Source organism: Haliotis asinina, chromosome 1 (genome assembly GCF_037392515.1).
Source record: "Haliotis asinina isolate JCU_RB_2024 chromosome 1, JCU_Hal_asi_v2, whole genome shotgun sequence".
Classification (NCBI taxonomy): Eukaryota; Metazoa; Mollusca; class Gastropoda; order Lepetellida; family Haliotidae; genus Haliotis; species Haliotis asinina.
Genome location: NC_090280.1, coordinates 75,191,655 through 75,205,623, shown reverse-complemented (window position 1 = coordinate 75,205,623; position 13,969 = coordinate 75,191,655). Strand labels below are relative to the sequence as shown.

The following is a 13,969-nucleotide window of genomic DNA, read 5'->3' as shown; positions in this document are numbered from 1 at the left end:
GTACTGTCACCCCTTCAGTATGTCTAGCTAAAACATCAGTCATGGACACGTACGGGTATGGTACTGTCACCGATTCAGTGTGGGACTAAGGTATCAGTTATTGACACGTACGGCTATGTTGTAGTCACCCCTTCAGTGTAGAGAGCTAAAGTATCAGGTATTGACACGTACCGGTATGGCACTGTCACTCCTTCGGTGTGGGAAGCTAAAGCATCAGTCATGGACACGTACGGATAGGGTACTGTCATTCCTTCTCTGTGGGGAGCCTGCAGTGATGCAGGCCTTGACACGGACGGGTGTAGTTCTGGCACCCCTTCAGTATGAGAAGACACCCCTCTGACGTGTAGACACTGTCCAAGAAACACTGAGTATTTGCAGATTTGATCCTCGCCTTTCTAGTCAGGATTGGGTGATCACAATGTGTGCGTGACAAAATTCATTGAAGCGTATACGTTGTGTTCCTGAACAGCTCGGTTCAATATGTTTCTGTGTAAGTATCACTTGTATGAGTGAGTGAAGTTAATCGAACCAATTTTGACTATGTGTTAGAGTGTGAGCTCCGTATGGAAGGAAATCCTGAGGCGATACAGTCACTGTGTGATACACGTGTATAATAGTCAAAACATTCTCTTTTAAGAATCTGTAATTGTATTGTGAAAATCGAATTAATTATCGTCATTTTTTTCACTGCAGATGTCTTTCGTCCCTGAAGAAGAAGGACGTCCCAGGGCTCCTTTTCTTCCTATTTTATGCCAATAATCTAGAAACCATAATCGACTAAGGTGATCGTGTGGTCAGTGTCGGCGACTTGGTTGACACATGTACCATCATACACCTCAATTGCGTAGTTCGATGCTTATGCTGATGATCAGTGGATTGTCCAGACACGATTATTTAGATACCGTTTCCATATAGGTGAAATGTATCTCTGAGTGCGGCGTTAAAGAACAAACCAAAGTGGTAAGTAGGTAAGTGGTGAGAGTGTTAGGTTCTGCGCCCCGTTTAACAATATTCCAGCAATATCATGGCGGTGGACACTAGAAATTCGTTTCAGATATTTTTCACATGTAGTTAATGGAACCCGGGTCTTCGGCGTGACGAACGAGCACTCTAGCAACTAGGCTACCCCACGGGTAATTTAGGGCGGGGTGGGGTGGGGTGGGGTGGGGTGGGTGTGTACTTGGTTTACACATGTCATCGTATCTGTGTGGTAGATCGATGTTTATGCTGTTGATCACTGAATTGTATAGTCAAGACTCCATTATATACAGACCGCTTCCATATAGCTAAAATATTGCAGAGTGATGGGTAAATGTGACTTGCAATGAATGCTGTGTAAAGCTGAATTGCGCAGGGTACGGGAGAACTACTCATTAACTTCACGTAATGCTATGACTATCTCGCGAGATTTATGACGTCGCTATGACGACAGCTTCACTTTTGATGCCGCCATTTTGACGCTATCATACCTCTGTGATATTGCTGAATTTCTGCTGACATTTGCCTCACGATCTGCTCATCACCATTTATTGTCACTATGAACTCCTACAGCCAAGGTATTTCTTTATTTCTAGGATAATTATTGTTGTCTGTTTTTCTTTCTTTAATGACTTATTTACTTCATTCACTCTGATGTGGGGAAGCTAAGAACATCTTGCCGACTGCCATCAAATATTGACCTGTTCTAGCATCTTTTTCCCATTAATATTGAGGCCATTCAAAGTTTCAGAGTGTTTACAGACAACAGGAATACAACGTCTGTCCACACAATTATATAATAAGTAAACATTTTAAGCTGATAACTTTTGGATATTGAGGTTTTCTTGTATGGATGCCCATGGTAGGATTGTACAGGGTTCGCCCAGACTTGAACAAGCTTGATATATGGAAATGTTAACCTTAAATGACCCTAACTGCCACTGAATTGTCCTAGAAAGCTCCTATATTTAGCAAAATGTGTCACCTTTTAATGAAATACTTCTAAAAGTATTACGTAATGACAGTCATTAGTCTCGATCACGAATCAAAACTTTCCCAGTACAGAGATGTAACTAAACGTTATTTCTCACTGATGGTCGTTGCATTTGACTAACCAAATGGATATTTTCAACTACTTTTATGTGTTAACCGAGTTCATATGAATTTTGTCTTGAAAAGGTACAAAAAGGCTAAATGTTTGATTATTCATAACAAAGCATGTTCTGTTTTTCACAGCTGTACTGTAAGTGTTACATTGAGTGTTACAGTCTTGACAGGAACGCCCAGATAAGTCAGTTCCGAGCATGTTGATAAAGATATCTACATGGGTGTCCCGATCATGCTAGCTATTTATTGTTACCCTAGAGAATTCTGCAAGTTTAGTTAACAACTGGCAGTATGAACAGTGGCCAGTGTCGTGATGCTTTTAGGAGTGCTTCTAAAACCAGGCTGAACTGGTTAATGAACATTCTTCTTGAGCTGCCTTATAAAGTTGTGAAGTTGTCCTTAGGTATATGTTTTGTAAGATCTTACTAATCACCAGAAGTGGCAGAGGTCAGAATGAAGTGTCGCTTTGTCTAGTTTCTACTGAAACATACTCCAACAGCTACCAGTATGTTGATGATTCTGCGAGTACTTGGATAACCAAGATTGAAAGTCTGACCAGTCCGTGATTATGACAAATCAACATGTCAAAATCATCCCAAATAAATAAAGCCACTAAGTCTTATTGTGAGATTGGTCATTTGTACTCACAGTGGGAAGATAAATAATTGCTCAATGCTTAACCCCAAAACATTAATCCCTTTAACGACGCGAAATAAACACTGGAAACTTTATTTCTGTATACTTGGGACATTGGTTTGGATGACTTTGTGTCTATTCACTGTCTTTGATATTTAAGAAAAAAAACCCAGCCCTATGCAATTATGTCGGCTTAATTTTGTTTCCTACATTGCCAGCACCAGCACATAAACTAGATTCTTATCTGCTTAAAGTGAAAGGTTGTGTACAGAAAACATGGGGTAATAATTTATTGATATCATCTTAATGAATTATTTACATCTAGTGTCACTGCTTAATGATTACTCATTGTAATGTCCTGGATTACTGATGATCAGTTTTGATAGAACCAGGTTCACTCTGCTGTTTGGCTATTTCTAAGACTTTCATTCCTTCTTTTCCCTCAGCCCTTGACCTCGTGATCCGGTTCCCTTTGAACTTTGACATCTGGGCCCCTCCTCGCCAAGTGGGTGTCTTGGGGAATCAGTATTTTTATTATAGTGTTGTTATAAAACTGAAATTGTGTGTTGTCTGTTTTGTGTCTTTATCTAACCATCGTATTTGTTACTAACGCAAAGTCATACTGCCACATATACTATTTATTTGGACACAATTCTCAATATGTGTGTGTGTGTGTGTGTGTGTGCATGTGTTTGTTTAGGTGTGCACGCAATAAGAATTCTACATCTAAAGCACAATCCTTTTTACAGTATGGGTACAGCTCTGTCGATCATTTATGAACATGTACCCTCCTTCTGTACTTCCATCTTGTGTCACTGTGTACATGTTTTTTTCTCCCTCCCTGTTAGCGTCCTACTGGGAGGTACATGACCATCCTTGAACCCCTGTCGGAGCTGCCCACCCCTTCCACCTCTCTCCCTGCCCCTCTCTCTACCCCTATCCTCCGTGATGCCCCCCACTTCGTTGACATCAACCTTGATGATGACGACACCCCGACCCAGTCCCCCGTTCGAGTCTTCCTTTCACGTGTGTCTGGATTCTTGAGGAGAGTGTTTCGTGTCAAGATGGACGCTTAGAGTGACATCTTTAAATTGCCTGGATTGTTGAGGAGTGTGTTTGAGATGGACGCTTAGAGTGACATTTTGCAATTGTTTGGATTGTTGAGAAGTGTGTTTAAGATGGACACTTACAGTGACACTTTTTGATTGTTTGAATTCTTGAGGAGTGAAGCAGGGTGGATACTAATTGTTTGGACTCTTGAGGAGCGTGTTTAAGATGGACGCTTCGAGTGACATCTTGAAATTGCCTGCGTTTTTGAGGAGTATGTTATTACTTTAAGATGGACGCTTAGAGTGACATCTTGCATTTGTTTGGATTGTTGAGGAGTGTGTTTAAGATGGACGCTTAGTGTGACATCTTGAAATAGGCGGGTTTCCTGAGGAGAGTGTTGAAGATGGACGCTTCGAGTGAGAGCTTGTGTTTGGATTCTTGAGGATAGTGTTGCAATTGTTTGGATTCTTGAAGGGTGTGTTGAAGATGGACACTTACAGTGACACTTTTTGATTGTTTGAATTCTTGAGGAGTGAAGCAGGGTGGATACTTAGAGTTGCATTTTGAAAATTTGGAAGCTTTGACATATAATAATTAATGGCACTGAATCATAAATACTGTATGTCTTGTGACTTTATACATTTTTTGGACCATTTGGACGTTTTCTGGACCTTTTGACTATTTAGTGGCTTTAGCTTATTCTTAGATCAAATATGTTTTGCATCATAAAGGAGTATTTGTCCTTGCTTCTTTTGGCTCTTGTCGGACAAGATTTAAGTAGAGTTTATCTTTCATATTTTCGGCTCTTATCAGTTTTAACTATTAAATATTGCTTTATCTTTCTAGGTCATTTGTCTGTTTTTTTGTTTTGATTTCGTGTGTGGTCGTAAGTAGTAGTGAGTAGTGTTTGAGTAGTTACTTTTAGTCCAGCAGTATGACACCAGAAATGGATCTCACATATTGTAACCTGGTCTTCAGACTGACCTGCGAACACTATAATGACTTGAGTACCCGTAACACCCTCTGCTAGGTTAAGCAATGCCACCGCACTACTACAATAAATCCCGTGGACACCCCTTTACCTGTCACTTGATCAAACCGTAGTACTACAATTTGAGTAGTTGGTCCTAAGTACTATATAAACGCAGTTGCTGTCCTAGATGTCCTCTGTAACTGGTACACATAAACACCTTAACATGCCATGATTGTTCTGCCTATGTGTTAGAGAGCGAGTGTGGTTTATCTCCACTGTTATAGATAATGATACCATGCCAGGACAATGAATGCGAGTACGATACTGACAGTGGCCAGAACTGTAGTTTCCCTTGAACATGAATATGTCTTATGAGTAAATATTTTGCAGTAATGACTGAATCAGTGAAAACATAAGTTGCTTGCCTCAGCAATGACTCATCATGGTCATGACGTGACAGCAAGGTGGCGGGTGACGGCAGAAGTCTACTCTACCGTCTTCTGGGAGAATTTGTCACCGGGGTTTTAAGTTGTTTTTCTTTCTACACGATTCCATTTTGTTGAGGAGTTTGCCGTATTTGAGAGTCGAGACCACATTTATCGAAACCTTCATGCAAAATCCCGAAACATCACATGAAAAGTAACAACGTTAGATGCCATTTGAGATAGTGTATTAATGCATGGCTCCATCAGCATGCCAGTAGTTGTAAGTATGTTGGATCATACACGTGTCCTGGGACATCAAAATGTGCGTTAAATGTACAAATATACGTGTGATCTTTTTCAACAATTTCCAGTTTCCAAAGATATACAGGAGGGAAAATGTTCTCAGAACTTTGAATTTTATGTACTGGATAAAGCAGAAATCTAGAAATCCTATATCTAGTGTGCCAGTGATTAATTGACACTAATGATGTAGTCGGGAAGTTGCAAGTAGCTTTCTTTTGATCACTGGTCTTTATGATTGTTTTCTTTTCTGTCCACAGGTTGAAGATAGGCGACCCTCAAATAACTAGAGCCTTATCACAGAGCAGCCAGCGTCATACCAAACCTTTCTAGCTGATATATGTATCGCGTCTGTTGTGAGCACGTGTCACTGAAATGTAATAAAATGTGTTGAAACGTAACTGATGTGTTTCTTTATGGCTCAGTATCAACTGCTTGAGTGTAGCTACCATTTGTGTGAGTGAGTGAATGTGGTCGAACCCCCTTTTGTCTGTGTGTGGGTTTGTCATCATCGTCTGTGAGGAAATCTGCGGATATAGTACTGTGACCCCTTTAGTATGGGGAGCTAAAACATCATAGTCATGGACACGTACGGGTATGGCGCTGTCACTATTTCAGTGTGGGGAGTTAAAGCATCAGTCATTGACACGTACGGGTATGGTGCTGTCGACCCTTCAGTATGGGACTAAAGTATCAGTCATTGACACGTACGGGTATGGTGCTACCACCCCTTCAGTGTGTGTAGCTAAGACATCAGTCATGCACACGTACGGAGAGCTCTAGATAATTTTTCAAACAGTTGGGCATTTCCTCCATGTCTGTTTATGTGTGTGTAATTACAGTTTTGAGGAAAAACTAGGAGTTTGTATACTCGCACTGATTTCTAAAATTGATTACTCTTAAACAAAGTTTCATGTCTTTATTGGGTACATAATGATGTGTTTCTGTATGGCTCAGTATCAACTGTTTGGGTGTAGCTACCATTTGTGTGAGTGAGTGAATGTGGTCGAACTCCCTTTTCTCTGTGTGTCGGTTTGTCATCATCGTCTGTGAGGAAATCTGCGGATATGGTACTGTGACCCCTTTAGTATGGGGAGCTAAAAAAGCATAGCCATGGACACATACGGGTATGGCGCTGTCACCATTTCAGTGTGGGGAGCTAAAGCATCAGTCATTGACACGTACGGCTGTGGCGCTGTCGACCCTTCAGTGTGGGGAGATAAAGCATGAATCATTGACACGTACGGGTATATTACTGTCACCCCTTTAGTGTGGGGAGTTAAAGTAACAGTCACTGACACGTACCGATATGGTACTGTCACCCCTTCAGTATGCCTAGGTAAAACATCAGTCATGGACACGTACGGGTATGGTACTGTCACCGATTCAGTGTGGGAGTAAGGTATTAGTCACTGACACGTACGGGTATGGTGCAGTCACCCCTTCAGTGTAGAGAGCTAAAGTATCAGCCATTGACACGTACGGGTATGGCACTGTCACTCCTTCGGTGTGGGAAGCTAAAGCATCAGTCATGGACACGTACGGATAGGGTACTGTCATTCCTTCTCTGTGGGGAGCCTGCAGTGATGCAGGCCTTGACACGGACGGGTGTAGTTCTGGCACCCCTTCAGTGTGAGAAGACACCCCTCTGACGTGTAGACACTGTCCCAGAAACACTGAGTATTTGCAGATTTGATCCTCGCCTTTCTAGTCAGGATTGGGTGATCACAATGTGTGCGTGACAAAATTCATTGAAGCGTATACGTTGTGTTCCTGAACAGCTCGGTTCAATATGTTTCTGTGTAAGTATCACTTGTATGAGTGAGTGAAGTTAATCGAACCAATTTTGACTATGTGTTAGAGTGTGAGCTCCGTATGGAAGGAAATCCTGAGGCGATACAGTCACTGTGTGATACACGTGTATAATAGTCAAAACATTCTCTTTTAACAATCTGTAATTGTATTGTGAAAATCGAATTAATTATCGTCATTTTTTTCACTGCAGATGTCTTTCGTCCCTGAAGAAGAAGGACGTCCCAGGGCTCCTTTTCTTCCTATTTTATGCCAATAATCTAGAAACCATAATCGACTAAGGTGATCGTGTGGTCAGTGTCGGCGACTTGGTTGACACATGTACCATCATACACCTCAATTTCGATGCTTATGCTGATGATCAGTGGATTGTCCAGACACGATTATTTAGATACCGTTTCCATATAGGTGAAATGTATCTCTGAGTGCGGCGTTAAAGAACAAACCAAAGTGGTAAGTAGGTAAGTGGTGAGAGTGTTAGGTTCTGCGCCCCGTTTAACAATATTCCAGCAATATCATGGCGGTGGACACTAGAAATTCGTTTCAGATATTTTTCACATGTAGTTAATGGAACCCGGGTCTTCGGCGTGACGAACGAGCACTCTAGCAACTAGGCTACCCCACGGGTAATTTAGGGTGGGGTGGGGTGGGGTGGGGGTGTACTTGGTTTACACATGTCATCGTATCTGTGTGGTAGATCGATGTTTATGCTGTTGATCACTGAATTGTATAGTCAAGACTCCATTATATACAGACCGCTTCCATATAGCTAAAATATTGCAGAGTGATGGGTAAATGTGACTTGCAATGAATGCTGTGTAAAGCTGAATTGCGCAGGGTACGGGAGAACTACTCATTAACTTCACGTAATGCTATGACTATCTCGCGAGATTTATGACGTCGCTATGACGACAGCTTCACTTTTGATGCCGCCATTTTGACGCTATCATATCTCTGTGATATTGCTGAATTTCTGCTGACATTTGCCTCACGATCTGCTCATCACCATTTATTGTCACTATGAACTCCTACAGCCAAGGTATTTCTTTATTTCTAGGATAATTATTGTTGTCTGTTTTTGTTTCTTTAATGACTTATTTACTTCATTCACTCTGATGAGGGGAAGCTAAGAACATCTTGCCGACTGCCATCAAATATTGACCTGTTCTAGCATCTTTTTCCCATTAATATTGAGGCCATTCAAAGTTTCAGAGTGTTTACAGACAACAGGAATACAACGTCTGTCCACACAATTATATGATAAATAAACATTTTAAGCTGATAACTTTTGGATATTGAGGTTTTCATGTATGGATGCCCATGGTAGGATTGTACAGGGTTCGCCCAGACTTGAACAAGCTTGATATATGGAAATGTTAACCTTAAATGACCCTAACTGCCACTGAATTGTCCTAGAAAGCTCCTATATTTAGCAAAATGTGTCAACGTTTAATGAAAGTCATTAGTCTCCATCACTTTCCCAGTGCAGGGATGTAACTAAACGTTATTTCTCACTGATGGTCGTTGCATTTGACTAAACAAATGGATATTTTCAACTACCTTTAAGTGTTAACCGGGTTCCTATAAATTTTGTCTTGAAAGGGTACAAAAAGGCCAAATGTTTCAGTGTTCACGAATAGTGATTCAAAATAACAGGACATTGGGTCCGGTAAGTTTCGGATGTCTGTCTGACGCAATGAAAATTCAACAGAAGTTGAATGCATATTTCCGACTTAACATTTCTTGTGATGTCATGTGCATGGAAAAAAATTAACAAACATACAATTTATAAACAGCAAACAAGTGTCATGCGTCACATATGACAACTAGTACTTCAATCAAAGTCATTGTGATATATACAGTCAGACATTGGGGCCGGCAGGTTCTTGACTTCCACCATACCGTCAGCTAAATCTGCAGGATTTGTCAGAGGGTCAGACACTATTCTTGAACACTGATGTTTGATTATTCATAACAAAGCATGTTCTGTTTTTCACAGCTGTACTGTAAGTGTTACATTGAGTGTTACAGTCTTGACAGGAACACCCAGATAAGTCAGTTCCGAGCATGTTGATAAAGATATCTACATGGGTGTCCCGATCATGCTAGCTATTTATTGTTACCCTAGAGAATTCTGCAAGTTTAGTTAACAACTGGCAGTATGAACAGTGGCCATTGTCGTGATGCTTTTACGATTACTTCTACAACCAGGCTGAACTGGTTAATGAACATTCTTCTTGAGCTGCCTTATAAAGTTGTGAAGTTGTCCTTAGGTATATGTTTTGTAAGATCTTACTAATCACCAGAAGTGGCAGAGGTCAGAATGAAGTGTCGCTTTGTCTAGTTTCTACTGAAACATACTCCAACAGCTACCAGTATGTTGATGATTCTACGAGTACTTGGATAACCAAGATTGAAAGTCTGACCAGTCCGTGATTATGACAAATCAACATGTCAAAATCATCCCAAATAAATAAAGCCACTAAGTCTTATTGTGAGATTGGTCATTTGTACTCACAGTGGGAAGATAAATAATTGCTCAATGCTTAACCCCAAAACATTAATCCCTTTAACGAAATAAACACTGGAAACTTTATTTCTGTATCCTGGGAACATTGGTTTCGATGACTTTGTGTTTATTCACTGTCTTTGATATTTAAGAAAAAAAACCCAGCCCTATGCAATTATGTCGGCTTAATTTTGTTTCCTACATTGCCAGCACCAGCACATAAACTAGATTCTTATCTGCTTAAAGTAAAAGGTTGTGTACAGAAAACATGGGGGTAATAATTTATTGATATCATCTTAATGAATTATTTACATCTAGTGTCACTGCTTAATGATTACTCATTGTAATGTCCTGGATTACTGATGATCAGTTTTGATAGAACCAGGTTCACTCTGTTGTTTGGCTATTTCTAAGACTTTCATTCCTTCTTTTCCCTCAGCCCTTGACCTCGTGATCCGGTTCCCTTTGAACTTTGACATCTGGGCCCCTCCTCGCCAAGTGGGTGTCTTGGGGAATCAGTATTTTTATTATAGTGTTGTTATAAAACTGAAATTGTGTGTTGTCTGTTTTGTGTCTTTATCTAACCATCGTATTTGTTACTAACGCAAAGTCATACTGGCACATATACTATTTATTTGGACACAATTCTCAATATATGTGTGTGTGTGTGTGTGTGTGTGTGTGTGTGTGTGTGTGTGTGTGTGTGTGTGTGTGTGTGTGTGTGTGTGTTTGTGTGCATGTGTTTGTTTAGGTGTGCACGCAATAAGAATTCTACATCTAAAGCACAATCCTTTTTACAGTATGGGTACAGCTCTGTCGATCATTTATGAACATGTACCTTCTTTCTGTACTTCTATCTTCTGTCACTGTGTACATGTTCTTTTCTCCCTCCCTGTTAGCGTCCTACTGGGAGGTACATGACCATCCTTGAACCTTTGTCGGAGCTGCCCACCCCTTCCACCTATCTCCCTGCCCCTCTCTCTACCCCTATCCTCCGTGCTGCCCCCCACTTCGTTGACATCAACCTTGATGATGATGACACCCCGACCCAGTCCCCAGTTCGAGTCTTCCTTTCACGTGTGTCTGGATTCTTGAGGAGAGTGTTCCATGTCAAGATGGACGCTTAGAGTGACATCTTGAAATTGCCTGAATTGTTGAGAAGTGTGTTTGAGATGGACACTTAGAGTGACATTTTGCAATTGTTTGTATTTTTGTGGAGTGTGTTTAAGAGGGACACTTAGGGTGACATCTTGAAATTGCCTGCTTTCTTGAGGAGATTGTTTGAGGTGGACGGCTAGAGTGACATGTTGCAAGTGTTTGGATTGTTGAGCAGAGTGTGTTTGAGATGGATGCTACGAGTGACATCTTGGAATTGTGCATAGTCATGTTATCACTTTAAGATGGACACTTAGAGTGACATCTTGCATTTGTCTGGACTGTTGAGGAGTGTGTTTAAAAAGATAGACGCTTAGTGTGACATCTTGAAATAGCCGGGTTTCTTGAGGAGAGTGTTGAAGATGGACACTTCGAGTGACATTTTGCAGTTGTTTGGATTCTTGAGGAGTGTGTTTAACATGGACGCTTTGAGTGACAGCTTGTGTTTGAATTCTTCAGGAGCGTGTTTGAGATGGACACTTCGAGTGGCATCTTGCAATTGTTTGGATTCTTGAGGAGTATGTTGAAGATGGACACTTAGAGTGACGTCTTGTGAATGTTTGAATTCTTGAGGAGCGAAGCAGGGTGGATACTTAGAGCTGCATTATGAAAACTTGGAAGTTTTTTTGACATATAATAATTAATTGCACTGAATCATAAATACAATATGTCTGGTGACTTTATACATTTTTGGACCTTTTGGCTATTTAGAGGCTTTGGCTTATTCTGAGATCAAATCTGTTTTGCATCAAAAAGGACTATTTGTCCTTGCTTCTTTTGGCTCTTGTCGGACAAGATTTAAGTAGAGTTTTTCTTTCATATTTTCGGCTCTTATTAGTTTTAACTATTAAATATTGCTTTTTCTTTCTAGGTCATTTGTCTGTTTTTTGTTTTGATTGCGTGTGTGGTCGTAAGTAGTAGTGAGTAGTGTGTGAGTAGTTACTTTTAGTCCAGCAGTATGACACCAGAAAGGGATCTCACACATTGTAACCTGGTCTTCAGACTGACCTGCGAACACTATAATGACTTGAGTACCCGTACCACCCTCTGCTTGGTTAAGCAATGCCACCGCACTACTACAATAAATCCCGTGGCCACCAACTTTTACCTATCACTTGAGCAAACTGTGGTACTACAATTTGAGTAGTTGGTCCTAAGTACTATATAAATGCAGTTGCTGTCCTAGATGTCCTCTGTAACTGGTACACAGAAACACCTTAACATGCCATGATTGTTCTGCCTACGTGTTAGTGAGCGAGTGTGGTCTATCTCCACTGTTATAGATAATGATACTGTCGTGTATCCACCGTGATTGACCTTAGTCAATGACAACAAGAATTCATGTCATAACAGCAGCCATGTTTATTCCACCATACTATATTCAAGGGACATCACTGTAGTTGACTCTAGTATTAGAGCTGGCATTAAGTCTTACAGAGTTGTCTCCCTTAGACTGTTAACTTGTATGTACTCTTAAGTGCCATACACTACTCCACTCTCTCCAAAGTTTTTAACACTTAAAAACTTGATTTTACAATAAACTTGGATTAACTTTAAAATGTGAACTTTAAAATAATTAACTGAAAGCGATGTAAAACCTACAACTTTCAAAGTCTCTGGACATTTTTGTTTGGGGGGGGTAAACCTAACACAAATTTCTTGTGGGAATTTTAACACTAGAACTTTAACATTAGAAATTAGAGTCATATTTCACAGGTCTCCCTCAGACTTCGAACGTCTTTGGTGAATGTCGGTCTCGTTGTGTGTATCATGTCTGTGGAGCTGTGGTTGTCTCAGGTGCAGCCGCTGATGAGAAATCAGGTTTCTCTGCTGGTACAGCTGGTTTTGCAGGTTTATCAACAACTTCAAGTTGCTGATTTGGAGGGGTTAGAGTCACTGGAATTTCAGGTAGGTCACTGTGACCTTTAGTGAGTTCTGGGATCAAATCAGCTGAACGTGACCTGATTTGATCTATGTGTCTCTTCCAGACTTGCTGCCCTACTGACACATGATAGTTTCTGTCACCGTGTCTCTCTAGAACAGTTCCGTGTACCCATTGGGCACCTTGAACTCACCTGCATTGAAGAACTGTGCTGTTTTCTCAGTCGGTGCTTCTTTGCTGGACATCAGACTTTTTCTTGAAGGTCTTAGTGCTGACAATCGTGTTCGTAGTTGTCACCGCATGAGCAATTCTGCTGGGGTTTACCCTGTTGCTGCATGTGGGGTTGTTCTGTAGGAGAACAAATATCTCTATAGCATGTCAGAGGTGTCACCTGGTTGATTCTTCATTTTCTTCAGCGCCGTCTTGAATGATTCAACTGCTCGTTCAGCTTGTCCGTTCGTAGCTGGTTGCTTTGGTGCTGTGCGAGAGTGACAGTTGATGTCGTTGATTGAAGTGGTATGACATCCATCCACTTGGAGTGCGCGTCAACGACCACTAAGAATGTGTGTCCTTGGAATGGTCCTGCGAAGTCAATGTGAAGTCGAGACCATGGAGATGAAGGCCTTTTCCAGTTGGTAGGTGGAACTGCGGGAGGTTGATTCGCTGTCTCTTGGCTGTTGAGGCAGTGTTTGACTTTGTTTTCAGTCTTGTGGTCCAGTCCTGGCCACCACAAGATTGATCGTGCCACTGATTTCATCCAGAATCTTTTCACCAGTAGAATCAACTCTGTGTGGTTCTCTGTGGTTTCATCTTTCAGCGGTGCCTGTGGCAATCTCGATAACCCATCAGCTGGTGCATTCTGCTTGGATGTTCGCTACTCTATCTTGTAGTTGAATGAAGCAAGAATCAGTCCCCATCTCTTGATGGGTGACGCCGCCATGACTGGAGTTTCTTTCGTCGGTGAGAACAGTCGGAGCAGTGGGCGATGATCAGTTACGAGTGTGAAGCTTCGGCCTAGTAGGTACTGCCTAAACTTGGTCACTCCAAAGATGATGGCAAGCCCCTCCTTCTCAAGCAGTGAGTAGTTCTGCTCTGTGCTGAACAACTTTCGTGACGCATATGCGACTGGTCTCTCCTCTCCA

General features: G+C 41.3%; 2 protein-coding genes across 2 annotated transcripts; both read left to right on the top strand.

Annotated features, from left to right (window-relative positions):
• The first annotated feature begins 1,471 nt into the window (after nt 1–1,471).
• Nucleotides 1,472–3,797, top strand: LOC137282630 (uncharacterized). Its single transcript, XM_067814417.1, has 3 exons — nt 1,472–1,556; nt 3,168–3,226; nt 3,570–3,797. Exons 1-3 carry the CDS (start codon nt 1,538–1,540, stop codon nt 3,795–3,797), a joined length of 306 nt encoding a protein of 101 aa, XP_067670518.1. The 5' UTR covers nt 1,472–1,537.
• Nucleotides 3,798–8,235: 4,438 nt separating this feature from the next.
• Nucleotides 8,236–10,917, top strand: LOC137282623 (uncharacterized). The gene is made up of 3 exons (XM_067814406.1): nt 8,236–8,320; nt 10,230–10,288; nt 10,690–10,917. The coding sequence occupies exons 1-3, from the start codon at nt 8,302–8,304 to the stop codon at nt 10,915–10,917; spliced, it is 306 nt and encodes a 101-aa protein (XP_067670507.1). The 5' UTR covers nt 8,236–8,301.
• Nucleotides 10,918–13,969: the final 3,052 nt, after the last annotated feature.

Coding starts and splice junctions, on each gene's coding strand:
- LOC137282630 (XM_067814417.1), top strand. Junction 3,227..3,569: donor TCTGGGCCCCTCCTCGCCAA/GTGGGTGTCTTG, acceptor CCTCCCTGTTAG/CGTCCTACTGGGAGGTACAT.
- LOC137282623 (XM_067814406.1), top strand. Junction 10,289..10,689: donor TCTGGGCCCCTCCTCGCCAA/GTGGGTGTCTTG, acceptor CCTCCCTGTTAG/CGTCCTACTGGGAGGTACAT.